Source organism: Mus caroli, chromosome 16, assembly GCF_900094665.2.
Source record: "Mus caroli chromosome 16, CAROLI_EIJ_v1.1, whole genome shotgun sequence".
NCBI lineage: Eukaryota > Metazoa > Chordata > Mammalia > Rodentia > Muridae > Mus > Mus caroli.
The window spans coordinates 20,708,192-20,734,162 of record NC_034585.1 but is presented as its reverse complement, the minus strand read 5'-3'; the positions used below and the strand labels follow the sequence as shown (position 1 = coordinate 20,734,162).

The 25,971-nt window shown below is 43.8% G+C and overlaps 1 protein-coding gene and 1 pseudogene across 3 annotated transcripts in view; one reads left to right on the top strand and one right to left on the bottom strand.

Moving 5' to 3' along the window:
• Positions 1 to 25,971, top strand: part of Masp1 (mannan binding lectin serine peptidase 1) — a 68,477-nt gene that overhangs the window by 2,478 nt on the left and 40,028 nt on the right. For all 3 annotated transcript variants that reach the window (XM_021184437.2, XM_021184436.2, XM_029470316.1), the window contains exons 2-4: positions 4,275 to 4,521; positions 22,411 to 22,588; positions 23,831 to 23,962. In XM_021184437.2, the coding sequence (XP_021040096.1) occupies positions 4,275 to 4,521; positions 22,411 to 22,588; positions 23,831 to 23,962 (557 nt within the window). The remainder of the gene's footprint in view (positions 1 to 4,274; positions 4,522 to 22,410; positions 22,589 to 23,830; positions 23,963 to 25,971) is intronic.
• Positions 3,284 to 4,089, bottom strand: LOC110311195 (annotated as a pseudogene).

Below are 25,971 nucleotides of genomic sequence, written 5' to 3'. Positions count from 1 at the left end.
TTATGTGTCCCTGATGGCCTGCTCTTATCACGGAGACTGTAAAATCCCAGCGCTCTGTATCACTTTTGACATTTCAAACAAATGTAGCTTGACTGTTTTTGATCAGCTGGGAGATAGATAACAGGTGTCAGGACTTGTACAGCCGGTGCCTGGTGCAGAAGAAGTCAAAACAGGATTGCGATGAGAAGCGAACGCCGCCGCCGTGTGCCTCCTTTGGTTCACAGCCCCTAAGGCAAGCAAGCAAGCATATGTTTCAGCCTCTCACATGAATGGAGATAACTGCTTCATGCGTCTAAGTCTGTCTCGAGATGCAAAGAACAGAACACTCCACAGGCTTCTCGTGTACGCACATTCACCGGCTGCCTAAGCGCACAGGGCCCCAAGGCCTGGGCTGAGGGGGTCAGTCAGATGCCAGCCTCAGCAGAACTGACCTGAGGAGGCTTTCTCCTCTGTGTGTTCTGGGAAAAAGCACATGGGGAGAAAGTCGACCTTTCAGCCTTGTGTAATTCAGTTGTCACGATTGTAGGGAAGTTGGGCTTGCGAGCCAAAGCTCATGCCTTTCAGAGCGTGCTGTGGTAGAGTCATCAGAACAAGCCTTTGCCCAGGGCTGGATACTTGAAACTCATCCAAATGCTCCTGAGCAGACAGTCCTGTGGGAAGTCACCATTACTACCATGTATAAGATGAGGAAACAAATGGAGGTTTCCCTCGGTTTCCCCAAACTGGGTAGGAGAGTAAAGTCAAGGCCTAGAGTTAAATCCATCCATCCATGCTAGATAGTCTCAGTCCCAGTAATGAAAGTACATTTCCTCAGTCAGAAATGGGGTTCCTGGGCCCCTGAATTCCCTTTTCCTATAAATTCACTGGGTAACTTGGATCTGTGCCTTCTTTCTCTGCCTCCAAAGCCCTTCCTTTGCAGATTGCGTTAGGACAATATTGACCTTGGCCCCTGGATTAAAACACATTGTTTTCCTACTAGCATCCCACATGTCACAATTGCACAGGCCTTGGGGAAAATTTTAAGATGATGTTATTTTCTTTGTCAGTAAGAGCAATGCATGATCAATGTGTTTTCTTTTTAAATTTTTATTGACGGGTATGCCTGCCTACCTCCTTGTCTGTATGTGTCCAGAGCATGCAGGTACTCGTGGAGGCCAGAGGAGAGCATACATGCTGCTCCCCTGAACATGAGTTACAAATGCTTGTGAGCCATCTGATGTAGGTGCTGAGAACTGAACCCAGGTCCTCTGCAAGAGCAGCAAGCGCTCTGAACCACTGAGCCGTCTCTGCAGCCCCTCAATGAAAAATTCCACTCACACAAAATGAAAACACTTGCATTCTCATTCTACAGAGAGCCAGGCTAATCCCTCTAGACCTTTCTACATGTATCTGTTTCACCTTTAATGTATCTACGACATTAAACAGCTAGGTGACCTGGACATGTACTTATTCACTGTGTGCACACTGAAAAATTCCTAAGTATACTTATGTGTACCTACATCCGAGTACAGGGGAAGGAAGTCTTGGCACAGAGTTGGCTTCCTGATTAACAAAGACATAACTGTTAATCCAAATTCTTGGCAGAGTTTCCTAGCTTTGACTTTTAGGTTATTTAAGACTCTCTCTCCAAGGCCCTTCTTTTACTTTTTCATTGGCATCTGTTATATGACAGACTCCCTCCTAAATACTTCACATGCATCAGCCTTAATAATCATGGGAGCCTTACAAATTAGGAATTATAACCCCATCTATGTATGGAGGAACCAGAGCACAGGGAAGCAAGTTCCCCAGCTCTTTACAGTGGAGGAACTGGAATTTGTACCCAGGAATGTCCAACCTCAGGGGCTGTGTTGGAAGCAGAGCTGTGTGCTAGCTGCTCCAACAGAGGCCGTGGGAGCTGGAGGGATGATAGGACATTCTAACTAGGGGAAAGCAGAAGGAACTAGACGTAAATGTCAGGGATGGGTGGAGCGTGCATATAGTGAGGCCAAGGTATGGGAAGAACCATAAGTGGTCTTGAGGAAGATCAGCATAAAGTTGGAAAGGGTCTGGTCAGCCACCTCAGAAACAGATGCCATGCCTAGGTGGCAGGGTTACCTCTGTGTTAGAAAACCAACTTGAGTAGAAGACTTAGCCAGGAGGGAAGGGACAGAAAGATCACTTAGGTCATGGTAACAGTTTAAATGATGCAATTGCTTAGAGACAGAAGAGATGGGTTTCTGAAGCAGAGGAAGCAGAATGAATAGGCCTTGGTGACTATCACATAGTGCATCAGGCTCAGAGAACTGGCAGGCAGCCACAGCAGTAAAGAAACTCACAAATGGAACTGGAGGGATGCCAGAGTCCAGAGTGCTTACCATGCAAATAGGAGGACCTGAGTTCCATCCCCAGAGCCCATGTAATAAGACAGACAAGGACACTAACTCCTAATTTCAGACTTGGGGAGGCAAAGATGGGAGGGTGCTTGAGGCTGGTTGGCTAGCCGGCCTAATGTGAGTGAGCTGTTAATCCCAGTTGAGAGGCTACTCCCAGTGAGAGATGCTGTCTCAGGAAAAACAAAGTAGACGGTTCCTGAGGAACAACACTTGAGGGTGCTCTCTGGCCTCCACACTCATGCACACACATCCCCACAGGCATTAAAAATACCAAAACCGATCACAGGAACCTGTTAGAAGAGGAGCTAAGGAGTCGTGTTTGAGATGCTTGAGTTCAAGGTCCGTGGGTCTTGCTGGGAAAGTGCTTGCAGTGCCCCGACCCTTAGGACCATGGCCAGCCTTAGTTATCCTGAATTGCGTCATCCATGTTTGATGCTGTATTTCCCATCCCTCCTCCCCTGCGACTCTCTTAGCAGTCCATTATATTTTATTTCTCCAGAAGTGAATTATAAACTTCTGATTGTTAAACGTTCCCCAAGACTTATTTTCTTCATTCTCTCTTTACCCAAGGTTTTAGGATATATTTACTGGCTTTGTGGGGAACAACTTTTTCTTTCCGGAATATTAAATGTGTTCAATGTCTGAAGATTCCACCACCGTGTTTGGGTTTTATCCCAATGGTGAATTATTGATTACACTTTTGAAGCTACATAAGAACTGATGGTTCCTAAGTAGGGGGCAGCTGAGGAAGCAATATCAATTATCACCTAATTGCAATAGTTATGCTCTCCCGGGTAAGAAAGAGAGCAGGTTTCAGCAACCCAAATGTGGTACTTACTAGAAAACTTAACTATGGATATCAACGTTTTTTGGTAATTATATTTATGTACAGAAAACTTAGTGTACATTTAACCCAATTTAGTGGCGAGTTCTTTAGCCTTTGCCTTTTCCAGCTTGGCAATGCGAGCCACAGACTTAGGACCCAGGACGGTGCCTTCACAGTGGTGACGGATTTCATCATATCTGTCATTATAATTGGTCCTAATAGCTTCCACCAGCTTAGCCAGAGTACCCTTGTCTTCCGAGTTAACCTGTGTGAAGGCAACAGTGGTACATGTCTTCCTGTGGATCAGGCGTCCCAGCCTGCCCTTTCCCTTGATGATGCAGTAGGGCACCCACATCTTTCAACACAGGGCAGGCAGGAAAATCACCAGCTCCATGGGGTCTATGTCATAGGCAATCACCACCAGCTGAGCCTTCTTGTTCTCCACCTAGGTAGTGACTGTATTGACTCCTGCTCGGAGGACAGGTGGTCTCTTAGTTGGGACATCCCCTTTGCCAGCAGCTTTATTCTCAGCACGGGCCAGTAGCCTTTGCTTCTTCTCTTGCTTTGTCTCTGGCCTGTACTTGTGGGCAGGCTTAAGCAGCTGTGTAGCTGTTGGCCTGTCCAGAGCCTGGGAGAACTGGTTAATGGCAGGAGGTACTTTGAGCCGCTTATAGAGGATGGCTCTTTGCTGCTGCAGCCTGATGTAGCAGGGCCATTTGACGAAGCGTGTTGGATCTCTTTGGGGATGGACCTCCTGTCCAATACTAAAGTTCTTGGGCCTTTTCTCAAACAAAGGATTGACCACCTTTTTGGCCTCCTTTTTCTTGATGACATCAGGGGCAGGGCCACCTTCTTGCCCTTGGCCTTCTTTCCTTTGGGCATCTTGCTCAGCTGGTGGAGAGAGCTCAAAAGAGCAAAGCTAAAAGCAGTCTTAGAAATCATCTAGTTCCTTTCTCCAAACATCCTGCCGACCAGGTATGCAAGGGTGGAGGAGAAAAGAAGAGCAGATATTTAGCTCTGTATTGGGAACATAAAATCATCGATGTGAGCCAAACCTCCTTCATGTCTTTCAGGTTCCTGTCTTTCTGGCAGCTCCTCCTTTACCACGCTCTGTGCCTCGCCCTGCCGAAGGTTTCAGCCCATACCGTGGAGCTAAATGAAATGTTTGGTCAGATCCAGTCACCTGGCTATCCAGATTCCTATCCAAGTGACTCTGAGGTGACGTGGAATATTACTGTCCCGGAGGGGTTTCGAATCAAGCTTTACTTCATGCACTTCAACTTGGAATCCTCCTATCTTTGTGAATACGACTATGTGAAGGTGAGACCTCCAACACTCTCCAACCGGGAATAGGTACCATTCTTCTTCATGGGGTTGCATCTAGTGAGGGAGACTCACTCTCAGGGACACAGTGCAATGAAGGATGTAATGGGAGTGGTCAGCCAAGTTCCAGCCTATGAGCGCTGGTAGAATGACTCACTTAAACACAAGTCTCTCTCCTCCAATCTCAGTGTCTGTAATGTAGCCAATAGCTACTGCTCCAACCTCCCGAGAAAGAATATAGACTCAGGAATAAGTGAATCACAGAGAATCATAATTATGTCAGACACTGAGATATTCTAAAGCACTGCCAAGTTACCCAAATAATAACCAAATGTTTAGGATTACAGGATATGCAACAGTCAACATCAAGAGGTAAGATTTGAAGAAGGAAGGCTAGTGTGTGATTCTGATGGCCTTGAATATTGTATCAAAAGTTTATATTTTATTAGCACAGTACATGGCCATGGAAAGGAAGTGGCCTAATGGGAAATATTAAAAATATATACAGAATGCAATGGAGTATCCAATATATAGACAATATTCCTTGGAATTGCCATGAGTGAGAAGTTTTGGTTTTAAAGTGAGTCTAAACTACACAGCATGTCTGTAACTCCAGGACATAGAAGCTAAGGACAGAACAATGGTGAGGGAAAAATCTGAACAAACTCAAGCTGTGTCTTCCAAAAACCAAAACCAAAACAAAATGTAATCACAAAGTAGATCTGAAAAGTTTCAAAATATTCTAAGAAATCAAGTCTATTCAGGTAGTACCTACTTCAAAAAGCTGTAAAACTAGAAACATTTACTTTTTATGCATGTATGTACGTATGTATTTTAATGTGTATGAGTATTTTGTATATAAGTGTACTACATGTGTGCAGTGCCCACAGAGGCCAAGCTGTAGTTACAGGTGGTTGTGAACTACTTTGTGGGTGCTGGTCCCAGAACTTCCAGAAGAGCATCTCTCTGGCCCCATGTAGTACCTACTCAGTTCTCTGACTTCCTGAAAAGAGTTCTCATCTAATAAGCCCAAAGTCAGTTTTCTACATCTTAGTCTCTAGTCTACTCTTACCTTCCCATTCAGCCTGTCACTCAGCAACAGCTAACCTTATATGAAGCAGCAAATTAGTGAATTTTCCAGACCCCTTTATACTTATCATCTCATTCAAACCTTAGAAAAGTTTTATGAGACATGAACACCTACCGTATCTCACAGCAAAACCAACCCAGAAAGGTTAAGTGACTCAAGGCAGTGGATCTGGAAGATAGCAGGTCAAGATCCCAACCCATATCATGTGAATTTGAACCCCATGTTTGTTTAACTACACCAGACAGTTCAGAAGCTCTGCTCCCCTGAGTCCCAGGATACAAAAGCTCACAAAAAGCACAGGAAATGCCAAGTGTAGCTGTTGACCCTGCCTCAGACTGTTTGATATGTAGAGAGTTAGCATGGCATCAAATGTTCATGTGGTGTTTCATGCCCAGGCTCTCAATCTCAGCACCATTGATGTCTGGAGCCAAGTACAGACATTGCAGAGAAACAGGGATTTCAACACTGAACATTCCCTGGCCTCTACTTGTTGAACATCAGTGGCTTGCTAAACATCAGTTACTTGTTGGCGTAACCAACAATGTCTACCCATGTTGACACTATCCCAGAACCATTGCTGTTTGGTGTGTTGCCATAGTCTCGGTGCCCCATTTTATAGACAATAGGACTATTATGATGCAAAAGATATGATATCCCAAGAAGAAAGACAAGCCTAAAAAAGATGGGGTCTAGACTGTTCAAAATATGCTTGAGGCAGCTTGCAGAGTGAGCTACTGAGCTGAAATCTTTGTGAAATGGAAACATTTGTTTAATTCCTACAGGGAAAGGGATTCATATGGGGAGAGAGTTTACATGGTTAACTGTCTAGAATACCCTCCTAACATCAGCATCAGCTGCTGCAGAGGTTCTGGCAGCCATGAGACAGGAACAAGCCTCCCACTGCAAGATGCTGCCACATCTGCTGGCAGGTGGCATTCATATAAAGACAGAGCCTTGTGTGCTCATCCACGTATGTGCAATAGAGTTGCCCTCTAAGATAAGAACTCACGAAAGTTAAGCTTCAGGACCTGTAGAAGCCCATGTCCTCATAGTTTGCAGGATTATTCTAAATGTTACACAGTTTAAGTATTTTTTTTTTCTGATAAACATGATCCAATAACTTAAGTTTGGCCTAGTACAGAAAAACACAGATGTGGAACTGTTTGGGTTTGGGTGAACCTTACAGCTCCTCTACTTGCTCATTGTCACCTTACAGCACTTTGAGGCCCAGTGCTTGAATTTGCAGCTCCAGCCAAGTTCTTATTGGCTAGAAGAGGAGACTGAAGGTCAGAATTCAAAGGAAAAGCTAACACTCGGCCTTTGAACTCTTTAGTCCAGAAGTATCACACAGAGTGGAAACCCGGTCTGCTTCCCTAGATGACTTTACAACCCCAGCTTCCAGGATATCCAGTATATACTTTATTTTTTTTATACCTTTAATGAGACAGAATCTCTTCTCTTTCGATCTAAATGCAAGCGCAAACATGACCTGTGGCTCCAGGATTAGTCAACATCACTTTCCCAAATTCTATTTGTTCATCTGTTCAATGAAGGGTTGCACCACTTTTCCTAGGGATGCATGAACAAAGGTCTACTCTCCCTGCTAGCAACCCTTAGCTGACCAAAGGAATGACTCTACCAAAGTCCAAGTTGGTGAACCAGGAAGTTCATGGAGGTTACTTACAGGATATTGGAGGAAGCGTTACAATGGTTAAAAGGCTTCTGAGTTACCCCAAACACACCTTGGCCTGGGTGAAAACTCATGACAGCTCTATCCTGTGTTCCTGTGTGACTTGAAGACTGTTGGAGACAGGCTGGAGAGACTTGAAGGTAGCTCAGATGGGAGGTCCTCTTCTGCCCAGCAAGGCCTAGTGAATCTTGTTAGTTTTAGTAACTTCCTGAACCTTGTGTACTTGTTTGAGTCTTAAGGAGCTTCCTCCAGGAGAGTGTTGCTGCCTGGAGGAAAATGATGGAACAATTTTTGAGATGATCCCTAAACCTCCAAATATTACTTGCCAGAATTTTCCAGACAACCCCTTCCAAGTCTTCATTGTCCTATTTAGCCAGTTCTCAAAGTTTCAAGGCTATTATTAGTACAGAAGTAGAGCCTGCAATTTTCAGGGGACTACTTTAGTGAGACACTATCTGAACTGAACTTGTAAAGATAGCACACAACTGCTGTTATTTACCAAGTAACTTAAAATATCATCAGTTCCCTTTGGCAGGATAACATCTCAGACTATCTGGGGGCTTTTTTGCTCCATAGCTGAATTTTCCTTGTAGCAAAGAGGTCAGTTTAAGGGACCGCCCAACTCGCAGGAGCCCTTTCCAGTCCAGCCTACATCCATGGTGCTCTCTTGCCACTCATGCCCACCAGGATGACCATGAGGGAACTGCTGACACCAAGTATCATCAGCCAAAGTCAAACAGGACCTCAGAGCTGTGGGCCGGATGCTCACAGTTACGGGAATTCCTTGCCAGCCTGTTTTCCCACAGTCCGCAGTCTTCAAGACACGTGCACATCTGCATAGCAGCATCTGCCTCCTTGGAATGTGCTGTCACTGTGGAGTCCCGCAGTGCACAGATGAGGCACATGCATCACAGCTGGGTGCAGCAGATGAAGGGCCCAGCAGAGATGCTGAGCATTGAGGTTGGAAGCCTTGATTCTGCTTATCATTTACACGATAGCTTTAGCCTTAGGCAAGTGGCTTCTTTTAGAAAGAATCTCTTCTTCTCCATCCTCCCTTCCCTTGTCAAACAGGGAGTTGATTTACAGGGTCCATAATTCCACCTAAGCTCAGTATTAAAAGACCTTAGAAACCAAAGTCTTACTCCACTACTACTACCACCACCATTATCTTCATCTTCATCATCATCATCATCATCATTGTGTCAAGAGTGAGGAAGGATAATTCATTGGCCCATATCAGGCCTGGGACAGAATTTACACGTGAAAATTGTCGATCTTCTCTGGAGTGGTGTTATACACCTGTGAGCCCACTATGTGTGAGGCAGAGACAGATGGATCTCTGTGAGTTTGAGATCAGCCTTGTATACCCAGTTATATAACCCTTGTATAACCCAGTGTTAGACAGAGATACCCTATTAAAAAAATTAAATCTATCTTTTCTTCTTTTAAATTAATCAAGCTATAGGAGAGTCCTATCTAATGAATACCTAGATTTTAAGTTGCAATACTTAGCAAATGTTGCCTGTAGTCAAATTGTTACAACTGTCTTACAGTTGAATTCTATTATCTAGCCAGGTAATACAGGGTTTTCCCAGAAATTGCAACAAATGAAGTTTAACTGAACATCAGATCAAATGCTTGACTTATAAAGGAGTCATGAGGTAAGAGTTGTGGAAATGCAAACCTGCAAGCCCTGAGATTCACACTGTTTATACCTCTCATTCCAAGTTAACTCATACCATCTGCTTGTTCCAAAGAAGGCATGCAGCACTCCAGTTCAGCAGCAGCTATCTGTCTGTCTATCTGTCTATCTGTCTGTCTATCTATCTATCTATCTATCTATCTATCTATCTATCCATCCATCCATCCATCCATCCATCCATCCATCCATCCATCCATCCATCCATCCATCTATCTATCTATCTATCTATCTATCTATCTATCTATCTATCTATCTATCTATCTATATCTCTGTCTCTGTCTGTGTATGTTTCTCTTCCTATTGCTTTCTCTCAATCCCCACCCCAAAGCTCAGTTAGTAGCTACCAAGTATCCAAAAGATCCAGTGCCCCATTCTTCTGTTAACCCCTGCATTTCTTAGATAATGAATAGTTCTTGTGTCCTTTTGGCTGAGAGCCCCTTAGCCTCCCGTCCTTAGTCAGCTCACCCATACATTGCAATGTTCTCCTAAATACCTGCCAGATATCAGTCTCTCCCATAAGTCTGTCCTCAATAGATATTCAGAGGGATCATCTTCAAGCATCTCTCTGCTGATGCTCTTCCCATGATCCTTCCATACCTGCCCACTTTCTTATGAAGCCCAAGGATTCTATAGATAACCTATGCCTAAGATGAGCACTCACAAACCTGTGTACCCAAAGGCAAGCAATACAGTCCTGCTCTCCAGAAATTCACAATTTCAAAGGATGTAGCAAGACAATTACATAATTACAATTTTTAAACCTGCACAAGAAACACAAGGCAACACACACGTGCGTCAGTGGTCACTTTTGTGTAGTCAGATCTCGGTGTTTGAGATAATGCTTCAAGGGTATGTAGAGGGCCAGCATGGTGATTCCTGGATTGGAGTGTGTCAGCAGTTAATCATGGCTCAGAGATTGCAAAGGATGTACTGGTAGAGGCAGGTAGAGTAGTCAGAGCTGGCGTTTCTTAGGGAGAGACAAAAGAAAAGCCTAGAACAATTAAGTAGCAAGGGACTACGAAATTGTGTAGTAAATTTGGCTTTAAACATAGCCATCCAGGGGCTGGAGAAATGGCTCAGTCGGTTAAGAGCACTGACTGCTCTTCCAGAGGTCCTGAGTTCAATTCCCAGCAACCACATGGTGGCCCATAACCATCTGTAATGGGATCCAATGCCCTTTTCTGGTGTGTCTGAAGACAACTACTATGTCATAATAAATAAATCTTAAAAGAAAATGGCCATCCAAAGTGGTAGACAAGAGACTAACTGGTTGAATTGTTTGGGGGCCTTGAGCATGCGCACCATGGTCATAAACAGGTGATCAATAGGTTGACTTGATTCTTCAGTAGATTGTGTTTGCCGGTTTTATATGAGCTCACTCTGTTTTGAAAAGGAAAATTTGTAACAACAACAAAAATAGAAATAATATCAATGTAAACCTTGTGATCTCACACAAAAATCACCATTTCCCTTACAAATTCTGGCAAAATTGAGAGGCAGCCAGCTGGCACCCTAAAGAGTTGACCATGTAGTCAGGGCTCCCCACTCCAGTGCCAAAGTGATCTTCTATCTTGCTTGCACTCCCCTTGTAGTAAATAATGTGATGCTTTCCCCTCCAGTGAGTCTACCAAAAAAAAGGAGGGACAGAGAAGTGCCCGAGAAGGCGAATATTTCACAGAAAATTATTTGAAAACATTTTTTGTGGAATGAGGAATGTCTGTCTGCATTTAATGTGCAAAATATGTTTCTGTCTAAAGAAAGTGTTTTGTGTTTCCAGCGTGGCATCATCTGGCATCTGGGTGTAGGATTTTCAATGGCAAACTATAAACTGGGGACGGGGGACATGGAGGTGACATAGTCAGCAGCATGTTTGCGTAAGTTTGATCTAGATACATAGATACAAGACATAGACACAGGCCATGATGAGAACTTACTGACTAGATTGAGTGTGTTAGGTGGATAGAAGGTGTGTCTGGAGGAAGCTCTCAGGCCCCGACAGAAAGCTTTGGAGGCTCAGGCGATACATCACAGGAAGTAGGGCACAGGGGATAGGAAGAGGAAATGAGGGCTTCTAACCTAGGTTCTGACAGCCCTGTGACTACTTTCCCTGGACATTGAGATGGAGAGCATATGTGGACCAGCAGGTTTAGAAGGCACGGGGTGGGTTGCAGAGTACTGAGTCTGGAACACAACTGGAAGTGCTAATCCAGATTCTAGGATGGGATTATCCAGACATAAGGATAAAATTAACTGAGCCACTATGCATGAGAGCCCTTGGCCAGCTTCTTCATCTCCCTTAGCTTGAGCTTGTTGTCAGCTTTTTTTTTTTAAATCCAGAATAGACATAGTGTCTTCCTCCAGGGGTGGTCATGGTGTAAGGTGGATAGCAAGGGACTCATCTGGCATCAGCTTCTGTTCTGTGGATATAATCATCCTCCTCTATTCTCATCACCTTGCTGAATCACCCAGGGCTATCTGGGTAATTCCTCCTACGTGTTTTGAAAGTACTGTTTAAAGGCAGGGGGCTGTGTATTGCCATCAACATTTTGGCAGGAGTTTCCAGTCTACTGCCACGTGCAATTCTTCTCATGGAATAGAAAGACATGGGTATTGTTATAACTAGCTTACAAAGAAGGACACTGAGGCCCCAACTGAACTTCCCAAGTCTCTCTGGAAAAGCCAAGTCTCAGTGCCTGGTCTTTGCATGCATAAGATGTAGTTCTGTTTCCCTCTCAGGTCAGTTCTAGACTGGAAAGGGCCTAGGTCTGTCTCTTGGCCATGTATTTATTTCTAAGACAACAGTTTACCTGTTATGGTATTATAGTGAAATTTATAAAATGGCATCGAGGGATTTGGGGGCTCCTGTTTTGTCCAGATTCTGTTAAATAACTTTCTCTTTTATCCTGACTTTGAGAGGGCAATCCTTTTAAGAGATAATAAGGAATGAATTCTGTGGTACAAAGGCTAGGAGGTGCTCAGCTGATATGTTTGTGGTGCATATGCATCCCAGATCATTCCTACTAGACTGCCAGCCCCGGGAGTTCAAGGTTGTGTCTGTGTTTTCACTAGTAGCAGGCAGTGTCCTGGGTAGGGCAGAAAAAGGCACATGCCTCCAGGCAGTTGTGCCTAGGAAAGAACACCATCCTAGAGATTACCCACTGGCTCAGGATAAGACCTTGGGCAAGTCACCAGTGCATTCTGGGTGTAGCTTTCTCAGTAAGGAAAGGATGCCCTCTCTGGCTTTGCCATATCCTTACTGTTTTCAAAGCTCTGAGACCCAGTCCAATGCCTTTTTCCCTAAGTCACATAGGTCAGTCTGCATCCTGCAGCATAATTAAGATAGAAGTCCTCTGACCTCAACTGCTGATTTCATTACAGCTCTCTGTTTACTTAGAACATGCCCATGACCTTCAGGCCATGCTGAACCCAGCTACTTCGGTGGCTCTGCTCATTCTCTGAGAGTGGACAGGAGGCCGTAGCCTCAGAAGGGAATGAAAAATAGATGAAGGAAGGTTTCTCTCGAGTGATAATTGTAGTCCGGGCATGATTCTTCCCACTGGGGTGCTGGGCCCCAAACACCAGTGCCTGCTAACTGAAGAGAACTAGGAAGTGCAAATGAGCTGCAGAAAGTGTGACCAGATCTTATTTTAAGCAGGAAATGCAAACAGCACAGGCTCTGGGTGGTGAGAAGAAACAGAAGGAAGAGCCTCACGCTTGATCCAGGAAAGCAAGCGAATGTGAGCTAGATGTTCTTTCTGGGGCACGGTGGACAGGGTGCACATCTGTGTTCTTGTGTGTCCACAGGAAACTGCCTGTTGAAAAGGTAGAACTTAAACTTTCCTTAGAGGAAAAGAGAAAAAAATGGGGAAAGGTGTTCAATCAGGAAATGCAGTGCAACTACAATTTTAAGGTACAGGGTCAAGACTCCTGTATTTTATCTATTTAGTAATGAGCAGATGAGCAAAAAAACAAAATAGAGGCAGTATAAGGGTTGTGTGGAAATATGGCAGGCTGGGAAGACTCGTTACGAAGGGACTATTTGAGCAAAGATAAGAAAGATCTTAGTCTTATGTTTCCTGGAGAGAAAGCATCCCACAAAGAGGGAACAGACAGCACAAAGACCCAGGAAGGGAAATGTGTGCTGTGTATAAAAAAGGAATTAGAAATGGGGCATGGAAAGAGGGTACAGATAAGACCAGGGAGGAAGGCAAGGGAATAGGGCCCCTGCACAATGCTGTGGGGGATGAGAGCACTTGGACAGCTGCTTCTACACCTGATTCTCCTTTGCCCTGACTCTTGGAGAACAATATTAACATCCAGATTGTATATTCTGGAAAGCTGAGGCCTAGGGACAAGGATATGTGTGTGCATTTGTAAATGAAGGGAAGTAGCAGGCATGGGAGGGAGGGACAAAAGATGGATCTTGGCACATCATTCTCCTTTTGAATACAAAAGACATGAAGACCCCAGAAACAATGGTGGAACAATGTGAAAATAAGTGGGAAATGATGAGTTTTCATAGAATTTATTTATTTATAATATGGTTTGCTTAATTGTCATTTGGGGGAACTTAACAATTAAAGATGGTTGTGTGTCTGCTTAACAATTTGAGCACAATTCTAGAGAAGCTGACAGTTGGCTCTTGTAAGCTAATAGGCTTTTCCGGATTCACAGCACAACATGGCAGAATTAAAGTAGCAAGAATAAGTGACAATGTCCATGGATCTGCATTTCATGGGGATGAAGGATTTCTATGTAAAGGATGGAGGAAATAAACAGAATTGGTTGGGATAGGGTTCCGAGCTGTGGTAGTGAACACAATGGCTCATACATTCCTGCACACTGCTAGGGATGTTACTCAAAGTGCGGCTGATCCCTGCCTCCCCCAGTCCAGACAGGGACTTACCTTGAGCCTTGCAGCCTGTGCTATCAAACACAACCATCCTTTGTTTTATCCCATCCCCAAGCTATTTTCCTACACTGAGCTGTAGGGCCCCAGACTCCCTACACTAAAGGGATTTGCATATGAATGAGCAAGCAGCCCCCAATCCTGGAAGAGGTGGGTTGCAGGATTCTGAGCAGTTCACAAGCTAGAGGGATTGTAAATCCATCCTGGCTCTCCTCCCCAGCTACAGTACCAGGAGCCTCCTTGCTGCCCCACTGCAGCCTCCTCTAGCTGAGATGTGGGGCTCTGCTGGCTCCCACCTGCAGGGTGCCTAGATGCCATTTCCCAGGCTCTGGGCCAGGCCCCTCCCCTGCTGGTCCTTTCTTCTCTCCTTGCACATGCTGATCTCTTCAGTTCCCCATCCTTCCTGGCACCAGTGGTAGCTACAGACTCTCAGGACCTAGGAGCTCTTTCTCAGGCCCCCTCATTCTTTATGGTGTCTGCCCTTTACACAGAGACAGGACCTTCTTGTGTTATTGTCAAGCTCCGTTAAAAGGTTTTACTGTGGTTAGCTGAAAAAAAAGAAAGTAAGATAAGACCACTATCCTGGGGAGAACAGTACACCTGGGCCATTATAATATAACTTAAAACCAGACTCAGTTTCCCCACCTAGGAAATAAAAAGTGTTCACTTCAACTATCTTTTTCAACTCAGCATTGATGTAATTGTCTGGTTCTAATTATTTGACCAGAGTTGGAAGTCAGGACATGTAACTTTTATCAGGTTTCCTACATAGGCAGTGTAGCCTTTGCAGAATTCATATAACCTCTCTACCCTTGAAACTGTGATGTCTCTGTGAGTTGCACTCATTCCATGCTCAAGATTAAAAACAAGTAAACCAGAGCTAAAAAAAAAAAAATGTTGCACAGGAATAAAGATGAGTCATCATCTTATTTATTTGTTTTTATTTAGAAAGTTGTTAATTTGTTGAGAAAATGTTGTCTCACTCTGTAGCTCTCTCATCCTGGAACTCACCATATGACGCCTAGCCTGGAGCTCACAGAGATCTGCCTTCATGAGCAGCCATTCCTGGCTGTTGATCACATGGTGTAGGCCAGAACTAAAGCATTGAAACCCTCACCCCACCCCAGCACAGCTATCTGAAGTCAACTGAAATCTTCCATCTTCTGGCTCTGCGATTTCATGGAGCTGGCTTTCAAGAGCCTTTTAAAGATTGCTCGGTGCCAGTGCACTCTGTTCTCTCTTGGGTTCTTGTCTGGTGTCTGGTACACTTAATTTGCTTCCACCCATGCTCTTTAACTGGAATGTGAAGCCACTTGCTAGAGTAGCAAGACAGGAGCATCATCCACTGGCCTGGCCCCTGCAGATGAATGGGGTTCCCTTCTTATCAAATGTCCCATTCTACTTTTGTGTCCATTTGGATTCATATATACTCGGCCTATGAAGGGAAATACATTAAATATTTGTCATTCAAGTCTGGCTTATTAGGTCAATGAATCTTTAAGCCCAAGTTTCCTTTTAAGTCTAAAAGCAAAGAAGAATTGCCTGTAGTTTGACACTAATTCCTTCTACTTTGTACTCTCATTATGCGTAGTCAGTGTATGTATGTATGTATGTAGCCAAGGTTACATCCCCATGTATAAGACCAAGGAATAACTTTGTAAATGTAATCTCCAATATTCTGATGAGTCTTGGAAGGTTCCAAGTTTCTTATTTCCTGAGATGCTTCTGTAGAGGTGATCATTGTTTTACGGTTAAGGGTGTAGACAAGGCTAAAGATGACTTTAAGATGACGAGGGTGACTTTAAGACTCCAAGAATCTATTCAATTATCATACTCGAGATGTCCACTCACAAATGTCAGACTTATCATTGTCCCCAAACACTTCTTTAACAGCCTTGTCCCCACAAGTTCTCTTTCACTGTGTAATAAACCACTCCAGCTGCTCATAAATAGCATCATTCCATCTGTTCAAAATTCTGTGGTCAGGAATTTGAGTGGAATGGCCCTTCCCTGGACTCGCTTAGAGTCAGAGGTTCACTGAAGTTCACAAAGGTTCAAAGGTACAAAATGACCTCACATACCCACATGGTGGTTAAATGATGAGTGTCAACTAGATGTTCTAGAAGTCTCATGTAGAAGAGGCATCTCTAGCCTACATCACTTTGATGCTTCAATGGGCCTCCTTCGGCTTCTTCTCGTGGTAACTTCAGAGTAGGATGACACATGTGAAAAGAGTTGATTATTAACAAACAAAAATATTATGCTGAGCAGTGGTGGTATATACCTTTAATCCCAGAACATTGAGGCAGAGGCAGGTGGGTCTTTGGGAGTTCAAGGCCAACCTGGTTTACAGAGTGAGATCCGGGACAGCCAGGGCTACACAGAGAAGAAACTTTGTCTCAAAAAATAAAAATCAAACAAACAAATAAAAAACCAAAACCAAAACAAAAAAAGACTAACATTAAAAGAATAGCGTGCAGGCTATACTCAGAAACATGACTCCCTTCTAAGGACTACAGCAATGGGGGTTTCCTTGCTAAAAATTTCCTAAGAATATTTCCAGGTCTTTGCAAATTCTCTATTAGTGTGACACCAAATGGGCTCCCTAATGTTTACTAAGTTCACAGGAATTTAACTCTTGTTTCTAGTTCTAGTATTAGAGTCTGTACCCTGTTCCAAATACAGCCCAGGCAGATAGGAATTCACAGGGTAAAAAAACAATTAGCTGTAAACATCAGGGTTAGTAGGTATTGTGGCTAATCTGAGTTAATAAGCTGCTTGTTGAAGACAGGTCTGGATGCTGAAACATCACTGGAGAGTAGTGGAGGCTAAGAAAACACATCAGGTACCTAGGAGCATGGACCGAGGAGTCCTTTCCAAACTGCCTTAGCAGGGCTCCTTGCTAAACATAGATTTTGCACACATGGACTTAACAGAAACCTCAGGAGCTTTACTAAAGCTGTGACAAGCAATCAATAACTACAAAACTGTGCAGCCTGAGTTTAGATAAGGCATATCCCTTCAAACATACAATGTCCTTTTGTCAGCACAAGTCACCAGCTCAGTCCAGGAGCAGCAAAGTCAGGAGACAGAAGGCTCTGCATACAGGAATAGAAGAGCTAGTTGCAGGTACAATATACCACAGTCTCAGAACAAAATCACTCATGCCCTTTCCAAGCACTGAACACAATTTCACCCTCTTGCCTAAGTGCATTGTGAGATCAGGCTCAAAGTTCAGGGTCCTGTGATCTAAACTGTGTCTATGTACAGCTACTCTTTGCCATAGATCTCTGAACCTATGGGAAAAGTTACTTGGCTCACAATGCCCAGTGTCTGATTCTCTTTGTGTTGTAAGAATAAAATGAACACAGCAAAACCCTCACTGAAGTGGGAAAAATAGAAATAGCGCAGCGATCAGCTCTGTGTTGTCTGCTCAAGAACTTAGGAACATTCCCTGGAGAGAACCCAGCCCTATGCTCTCTGTGGCTCTGGATGATCACCTGGGTTCTGCTTCTGGCTTCATAACTTCACCTTCAAAGACATCCTTTCCTTCTCCCAAGACAGAGCTCAAGTTAGCAGCCAGGAGCTCTCAACACACTTGAACCCAAGACTTCATCTCATTTCTCGTCATTTGTCTCATATCTAGTTGAAGCTGGCACACCCCCCTTGACGGTTTCTTTTTTTTTTTTTTTTNNTTTTTAATNTTTTTNTTACATATTTTCCTCAATTACATTTCCAATGCTATCCCAAAAGTCCCCCATAGCACCCCCCACTTCCCTACCCACCCATTCCCATTCTTTTGGCCCTGGCATTCCCCTGACGGTTTCTTTTGAGTCTTCTAGATGTGAGAATATAGTTCTTTATAGAAAACAACAGCAAACAATGACAAGCAGAGTCGTTTTCCGAGTTGGCTTTTGTGCTTAGAAGAGCACTTCAGAGTCTGTAAGAGTCATATCTGACTTCTGGTTTGTGTGATAAGTTCCATGGTTGTCTCAAGTCCTTCAGAGCTCAACACACAGGTCATAACAACGCATCTTTGATAGCTACTTTTTCTTTCTAGTGGAAGGAACAATTCCCAGGCCCAGTCCCACCCTCTCTAAGTTATCACATTTCTGACAGCTCAGTGGATACTTGCTTCTTCTTAATAACTATGTAGTGCGCAGCCAACAGAGCATGCCCACATGGAGTGCTCTGTGGGTATTCTCTTAGCCAGAGCACCAGCCCGCTGTGTTAATGCTTTATGCTACTAAAGCTGGTTTCCCAATTGATTCACCACAACAGAGCTCACACCCTTTTTTTTGCAAAAGTCCAATAGTGGTTTCCTTACCATTATTTTAGAGTTCATTATATGAGCCAATTCTCCAAACCAAGGGCAAAGGACATTGTCCTCTGACATTCCAGCATTCTACTGCCTGTCACCATTCAATCGGGAGAGTTGAATTGGAGTCACTGTGAGCATGTAAGATCATGAATGTTAGAGCTCACACCATTTGTAGGAAGAGTTAGGGGAGTTAATGCTGGGAGTGGAAAGTTTGAGGGCCACAGAGAAAACTACCAAGCCATTCCCTTAAAGCCCCGGCATCAGTGGAAAGGTTGACATCTACATAGGGATCTAACTCTTGGCTCAAAGATGACAGTGGATCTTTAAGGGTCCACATTCACATATCAGATGGCAGTTACACATCCCTGCTGGTTCTCAGAGCCTGTAGTGGGACGGGCAGCCAGGTATAGAGTAGAGGAATAAGAAGACAAGTTGGAACTTCTATGTCTTCGTCTGCCCAAAACAACCTTTACCATCATGGAAATAGGCTTAATCCCAGAGTAATGGCTACCACCTTCCAGGTTTGCACCAGCTCTTCTTTGGAACAACCCTAGAATGATACAGGAAGGAAATCTTAGGGCCCCAGATCAGCTAAATTGTTAATAAGGTATTCCAGCACGGATGCTGATGTCTGCCTAAAATAAGCATGAAATGTTCTTCATGGGCCCAGAGCAGGTTTCAGAAGGGTTTTGGTGTTGGTTGTAAGTGATGCGAAGCAAGTGCTCTACAACTGAACTGTGTCTTCCAGCTCCTAAAGATTTCCTGGACCTTCTCAGCTGGTTTCCTTCCCTAAAGCCCAAGGCTGCTCATTTTCATTGCAGTTCTTATACCCTGGCACTATCACAGGGCACACATTTGAGCATTTTTATTATTTTCCTATTAAATTTCACATCCCCAGAGGCAGGGTGCATGCTTGTTAGCTCATGTCACAGAGTAAGTAATTTTTAAACAGTTTCCATATTATAGTCCGGACAGAAATCAGGACAATTGAGTTAAAAGAAACCAAACTGATGACATGCAGCCACATACTGATGCCCTAAATAACAGTAGCTTACAATAATATAGTTGCCATCATAGGAAATAGGAAGTGCAGAGTCTGTGACCCTTAGTCACAGGGGCCTCTAGTTATGAATTCCATGTTTTCACATGATAAGCTGCCTCCACCACATTGATATGATGGGTCTAGATACAAGGACAGTCAAAACAGAAGCCATGGCTCAATCTTGCTATACTCAGAGGCAAATGATCTTACAGCATTTTATAACAGTGGGATATAAATGTTTACCAGGGTCACCGAGCCTTCTATTTAGCTTATGGCTTGAGTTGTCACTCAGCCACATTCTCTCTGGGAGAAAAGCCCATGAACTCAAGATAAGGTTTCAAGTGGCTTGAGCCAGGAAAGTTGTTTGGCTGAGTGTCTGTGTCCTTTGTCACGCTCTGTGTCGCACTCTCTGTGTTGGTGCCTCTTCCCTGAGTCCCAGAACCTTCTCAAAAGCAAAACATGCTATCAGAAGTGCTCAAGTTATCTCTCAGCTCTTCTGAAGTCACTTCCCCTCTGGGTCTCAGCTTCCTCTGGAAGAAGAGAAACTAAATCTCTTGCAGGTCCTCCTCATCAGCAGTATACTCCACTTCTATTCTGGGCTGCAGGCTGAATTCTTAGGGCCTCAGACTGTCTCTTGTCTGCTTCTACAAATATCTCTATGACTCAGTTTTCTTGGCTTTCCGTTAGAGCACATATCCCTGTTCTCTAGACTGGGGTAAACCTTAGGTGGCGATTGCTTATCATCATGGAAATAGCCTTCATCCCGGACGTTTCGAGGAGTGAGAAAATCCATCCTAGGTCCCAAATAGATCTCTATTCCAGATTATCTGGCTGATTTTGCTTGTAAGAGCCTGTGCCCTGCACACTGCAAAATCCAAAAGGCTGCGGGACTGCCAGGCTACAGAAAGGTTTCTGCGCTATGGTCCTTATTGCTTACGTCCTGACAGTTCAGTGGTATTCAATTCTCAATGGTGTCAATCTGGTTCACAAATAATCTTATCTTCACTAGTCATCCTAGATCTGTGTGTTGAGATGTCTACAGGCCTATAGGGCTATACTCTGACGGTACTAGAGACAGCTAACACCAAGTTAGAACGCTGGGGTTTTGCCGTTACCCACTGAAGAATCTCGTCCCTTAGTCCTTCTTCTAAATCTATTAAATCTCCTTTCTATTAAATTCCAACAAGAGCAGTGTAAATAGGTTCTAATTTATAACATGTTAAAAATAGGCAGACAGAAAGTAAGGCTACTACTGTACACAACGTAAACCACTTCATTAAAAAGTTGTAAAAACTGCAGAGGTATACAGCTGAGCAGTGTTCCAGGCAGGGCAAGCAGTAGAAGGGCTCAGGATCCCCAGGGTCCCACGCTAATGTAGTATAATGACACTTGACATTTGTGATGTTCGAATTCACTCAGGGAAGCTTAGTGTGTTTTACTTAAGAAAATAGTGATTCACATAAAACACTTAAAAAAAAAAAAAGGAAGTGCTCTACCCTAGTAGAAAAGGATTTTAAGGATTACTGTTAGAAAACCTTCCGTTATCTGGAAACCCCCATTAACCATGATAGCATAGCAGCTGGAAGGCAAGGAGTGGCAGTTCTGCTGTGTAGAGAAAGGCGCATTCTGCAGCTAGAGTCTGTGGGAGATCGCTACTATCTGCACAAAGAGAACAAATAGCAAGGCCATGAGCTCATCTTCTGTTTACACTTCAGTTCCCAACATTAGTGATTAATTGTCCTTGTGTTTTGTTGCCAGGGGCAAATTGCTTTCCTTCTTATTTTAAATAAATAAACCATTAGTTTCAAAACAGAAGTGTCAGATGTCAAGATATTCTGCCATACTAGGCTTAGGGACACAACAATGGACTCATTAGAAGCCACTCGAGACAGACAGCCTTTGAGAAATTCCTTTTAGTGACAGAAACCATTCTCCATTGGACCTTCTCCCGTAGGTTGGTTAAAACACCAGTGCAGATGTTAACAAACAGAAATATAAGCGTAAAAGAATCACGTGAGCTGTAAGCTGCTTGGGTAGGAGTAAGGAAGTAGGTTAAATGTGCATAGTCAATAACACCAACCAGCTCTTTCCCAGGGCCAGACATGTAAAGTCAGCTTTAGGCAAGCAATAGGTTATCTCTACTTTGTTATCCAACCCAGGCCCTTCCAAAGTACGGAATTCTTTTATCAAGTAGGGAAATGCCGAGTCTGATTTCAGCATGTGTACATGCATGTAGTCTCTGGAGGCCTCCAAAAAGCAGTTTCTAAATGTTTCAGGACTACCTATTAAATATAGTTATGAGTACATGACTTCTTGCTCAAAAAATTTTAATGTCTTCCATTCACACCATTAACATTACCAAAGGTCAGCCATAGCAGGCTGCAATGTCCTTCCAAACACAGTTTCCTCCTGCAATTCTCACCGACTCTCTGGCTCCTCAGAGTCCCCATAATGTGTCTGGAAGTTTAAGTTCTTGTTAGCAAATATTTATTGGATAAATAACTATGTGCCAGGTTCTAGTCTGTGGGCTGGGGAAATGACGATTGAAAACAAAACTCTCTTAATGCCCTGTAGCTTTGCGTTACACAGGGAACCTTTCAAATCCTGACTGCTTCTGTGAATTCACTCATCACACTGTTCCAGCCCCACTTGTGTCTGTTGGTCTGAACACCACTGTCCCACAGAACTTTGCCCATCTTTCATCACCCTGTGTCCTCGAGCTTGGTTCAGTGGCAGGCACACACTGGATGCACTATGAATGGCTTATTGTGTGTAGTGTTTCTTTTCCCGGGAAGCATGGTTAGCTGCATATAGAATCCATTTGTGAGGCTATCTAGCTCTTTTCAAGTTTTCCATGGAATTGTTTTCAAAGAATAACTCATCCAGACGGCAATGAGGAGACGCACACCAAGTGCCTGCTGAGGGAATTGAACCGAACGAACGGAACTAATCAAATAGCCACATTCGCTTACACCAGTTCCATGTCATCTGCAGATCTGTTCCTAGCTCCTTCTCTTTCCAATGCTGCCTCATCTGCTTGTGGGCAGACCTGTTCTCAGTCTTCTTGAAGAACCAGAGAGAGGCTGACATGGGAAGGCACTCATTTTATTCCTTTTCACTTTGTCCCCAAAGGTAGAAACAGAAGACCAGGTGCTAGCAACCTTTTGTGGCAGGGAGACCACCGATACCGAGCAGACCCCTGGCCAGGAAGTGGTTCTTTCGCCTGGCACCTTCATGTCTGTCACTTTCCGGTCAGATTTCTCCAATGAGGAACGATTCACAGGCTTCGACGCCCACTACATGGCTGTAGGTAAGTTGTCTCATCTTCAGGTCTCCCCTTATCTCTAGAGATGAAAACTGCCTTGTGCTCTTTCCTTGACTGACATCCACCCCCATGGATTCTGCCTGCAGTGGCTTCCTGCACTTTTGCATCACAAATCCACCCATCTAGCTAGCTACCACTCAGCCAACAATTAATCTTTATTGAGATATTCCAAAGTAATGCAAATATCATTATATTGCTTCCTAGCTCAACACCTATTAACAATGCTTTGTTTTGTTGTAGAATATACATATATTAAAATGTATAAATCTTACATATGCATTTCTTGTATTTTGTACATATCTATTCCTTCCCCTTCTTCCTCCTCCTCTTCCTCTGTAGATTAGTTTTGCTTCCAAAATGTCACATAAATGAACATACAGGAAGTATAGTTGGGGACGGTATAAAGTTGGAAAGCTTCATCTAGGTTGTTATAGCTCCCTGGACAGAACTGCGTCCCACAGTGTTAATAAATACACTGTAAAGATTTTGTGCATTTCCCATTGAGGGATACCTAGGCTTCACTTTTTTTTTTTACACTCCTTATAAGATAAAGATTGTTTCAGTCTTTTGTGAATATATGTTTCCCTGTTTATTGTGACTATTTAGACATAGAATCACTGGTTTGAAGACAGCTGTGTTTAGTCTCATAAAAAATTGCCAGATTTTTCCAAATAATCATGTAATTTGTATATCAGAGTATGACATTTATGGTGGATCCATGGCCTCACCAACGTTAAACACTGTCAATCATTTTCCCTCATTCCTATATATATACTGGCCACTTATATGCCTACAGGAAAAACAGATGTTCAAACATCTAGGATGGGACTCAATCTATATCAGAGGGAATGGGGATGTGGTGGTGAGCCAAGCTCTCCAAGAACCCCTGCCCCCACCAGGAGTTTTCTATCCAAGGGATAAGGATGGTGGTGTAGTATAGTAATTATCAATTATCATAACCAAGATATGGTGATTACTTCTACCAAGACTCATATTGGCAAGGTTCAAACCTAGCTCTCTTTGTTCTTGGGCAAGTTGCCTGACTTCTCTGTGTTCTGCCTACCTCATCTGAGGAATGGAGACAATGGCCAACTCTGGTCTTTATACAGGATCAAATGAAAGAAAAGCATGACCCTTCCCAAAGAATGAGTGACCTTAAGTGTTTTATAAATATGGCTTAATCATCACACATGTGGTGACTGACAAGAGGCTCTCCCTGCCCCACAGATGTGGATGAGTGCAAGGAGAGGGAAGATGAAGAGCTGTCCTGTGACCACTATTGTCACAACTACATCGGTGGCTACTACTGCTCCTGCCGCTTTGGCTACATCCTCCACACAGACAACAGGACCTGCCGAGGTAAGGCCTAGGGGCAATTCCACGCTATGTCATGATATTCAGTGTATTCCAGTAAGACCAGGCAAGACACAGATACTTAGTGCACACCCTTAAAATAAGTCAGAGCTGGAGAGACGGCTCACTGCGGAAAGGCCTTGCGGGATGAACATGAGAAAATTCTCATGTGCCTCAACATTTATGTAGAAGCTGGCCTTACTGAAGCATGTCTCTGGGGGACAGAGACACATAGACTTCCAAGAGCTTGCTGGCCCCCCAATCTAACAGAGATGAAACAGTGAGCTTTAGGTCAGTGAGAGACCCTCTTTCAAACTTAAGTAGAGAGCAAGAGGAAGACAACCAACATTGAACTCTGTATCAAATGTCTCTGTATCAAATGTCAAGTATGCACACCTGCATTTACACACACACACAAAGAGGGGGAGAGGGAGAGGGACAGACAGACAGACAGACAGACAGACAGAGACAAAGAGAGACAGAGAGACAGAGAGGCAGAAACAGAGACAGACAGAGACAGAGAGAAAGACAAAGAACTTTTTGTTTGTTTGTTTGTTTTTAAAGTCAAAGATACATACACATACCATATAGATGAATGCTGCACTGGTAACTCCATTAGGAGCCCAGGATCCACTGTCAGAGGAACATATGACAAGCTTTGAAGTTGAACTGTCTTTTCTGGGCAGAAAGTCTATTCTATACATTTTTGTCTCCTGTTCTACTGCAAGTAACCAACCTGTGCCAGTTATGAGAAACATGGGTTTTCCAGCTCATTCTATCTGAGCCATAAATTCAGCCAAAGGTTCCTTTCTCTTCTTTGTTTCAGCAGCCCCTCTGTCCCTCTCTAACAGAGAACCACAGACTAAAGGACAGAGGAAGATGATAAAGAGAGCAAGTGGCTCATTTGCTCTCTTACTGTATCTCCTCTACCATCATGGCTTCTGCTTTGCCAGCTCAGTTTGGAGCTGAGATCTTGATCTGAGGGCATTCCTCAGGCTAGCTGTGTAACAGGCACCTTAGTATTTACACAAAGTGAATGCTATGCTTCTTACTCTTACATGAAGGAAGCATGGACCCAGACTAGTCAGACATGAGCTGGCCTGTAAAAGTGACAAATGCTGCCCTTGACAGGAGAGAAGGACTATGGACGATCATTCAACACTGGGAGAACAGATTCTAAAACAATTTGGAGGTGTGGTAGAACTTACAACAGTTAGGGGAATTGCCCATGTATGAATCTGGGTAAGGTCTGCACTTGTGAGCCCACTTGGAGAGGGCTCACTGGAGGAAGCCAAGGCCACAGACAAGAGTTCTTTACTTCTTCCTTCAAAACGTGCTGAATAAGGCTGAATTCCTTCTATATAAGTCCATCATCATAAAGTAGTATCTTCAAAAAGGAATTTTTACAAGGAGAATTATGAAAGCCCAGGGTCAAGGAGTCTAACTTTTCTTTTTTCATCCTGACCACAAGAACCTTTTAAAAATCCTACAGATATGTGGTTTATGCTTATGAACCACATATCTCTCTGTGCACAGAGAATAAGGAGAGTAAGGTTTCCCAGGAATCATTTCTAACCCTCAGCAGGGTGACACTTCCCCATGGGGATGCTTGAGGTAGAAAGTGAAAACAGATGGAGATGCAAGTGACCTCATTTCTGCAGTTCTTGTTGAAACTTTACATTAGTCATGCTTACCCTTCTGGGCTACTGTTTCTCCATTTGCAAAACGAAGAAAGGCTTACAAAGCACAGACACACCAGGTCTGAGAGGGGCGAGCCCAAAGGACCAAGGTTCAGAAGCCTAGAGTAGGCTAAGTCACGGACAGGCCCGCAGGATGTTGGATAACAGGAAAAAGGCAGAATCCTGTGGTTCAGAAAACTCAAGTACGGACAAGGAGTCAGTAAAAGAATGCATGAAGTAGGCCGGGCGTGGTGGCGCACGCCTTTAATCCCAGCACTCGGGAGGCAGAGGCAGGCGGATTTCTGAGTTCGAGGCCAGCCTGGTCTACAAAGTGAG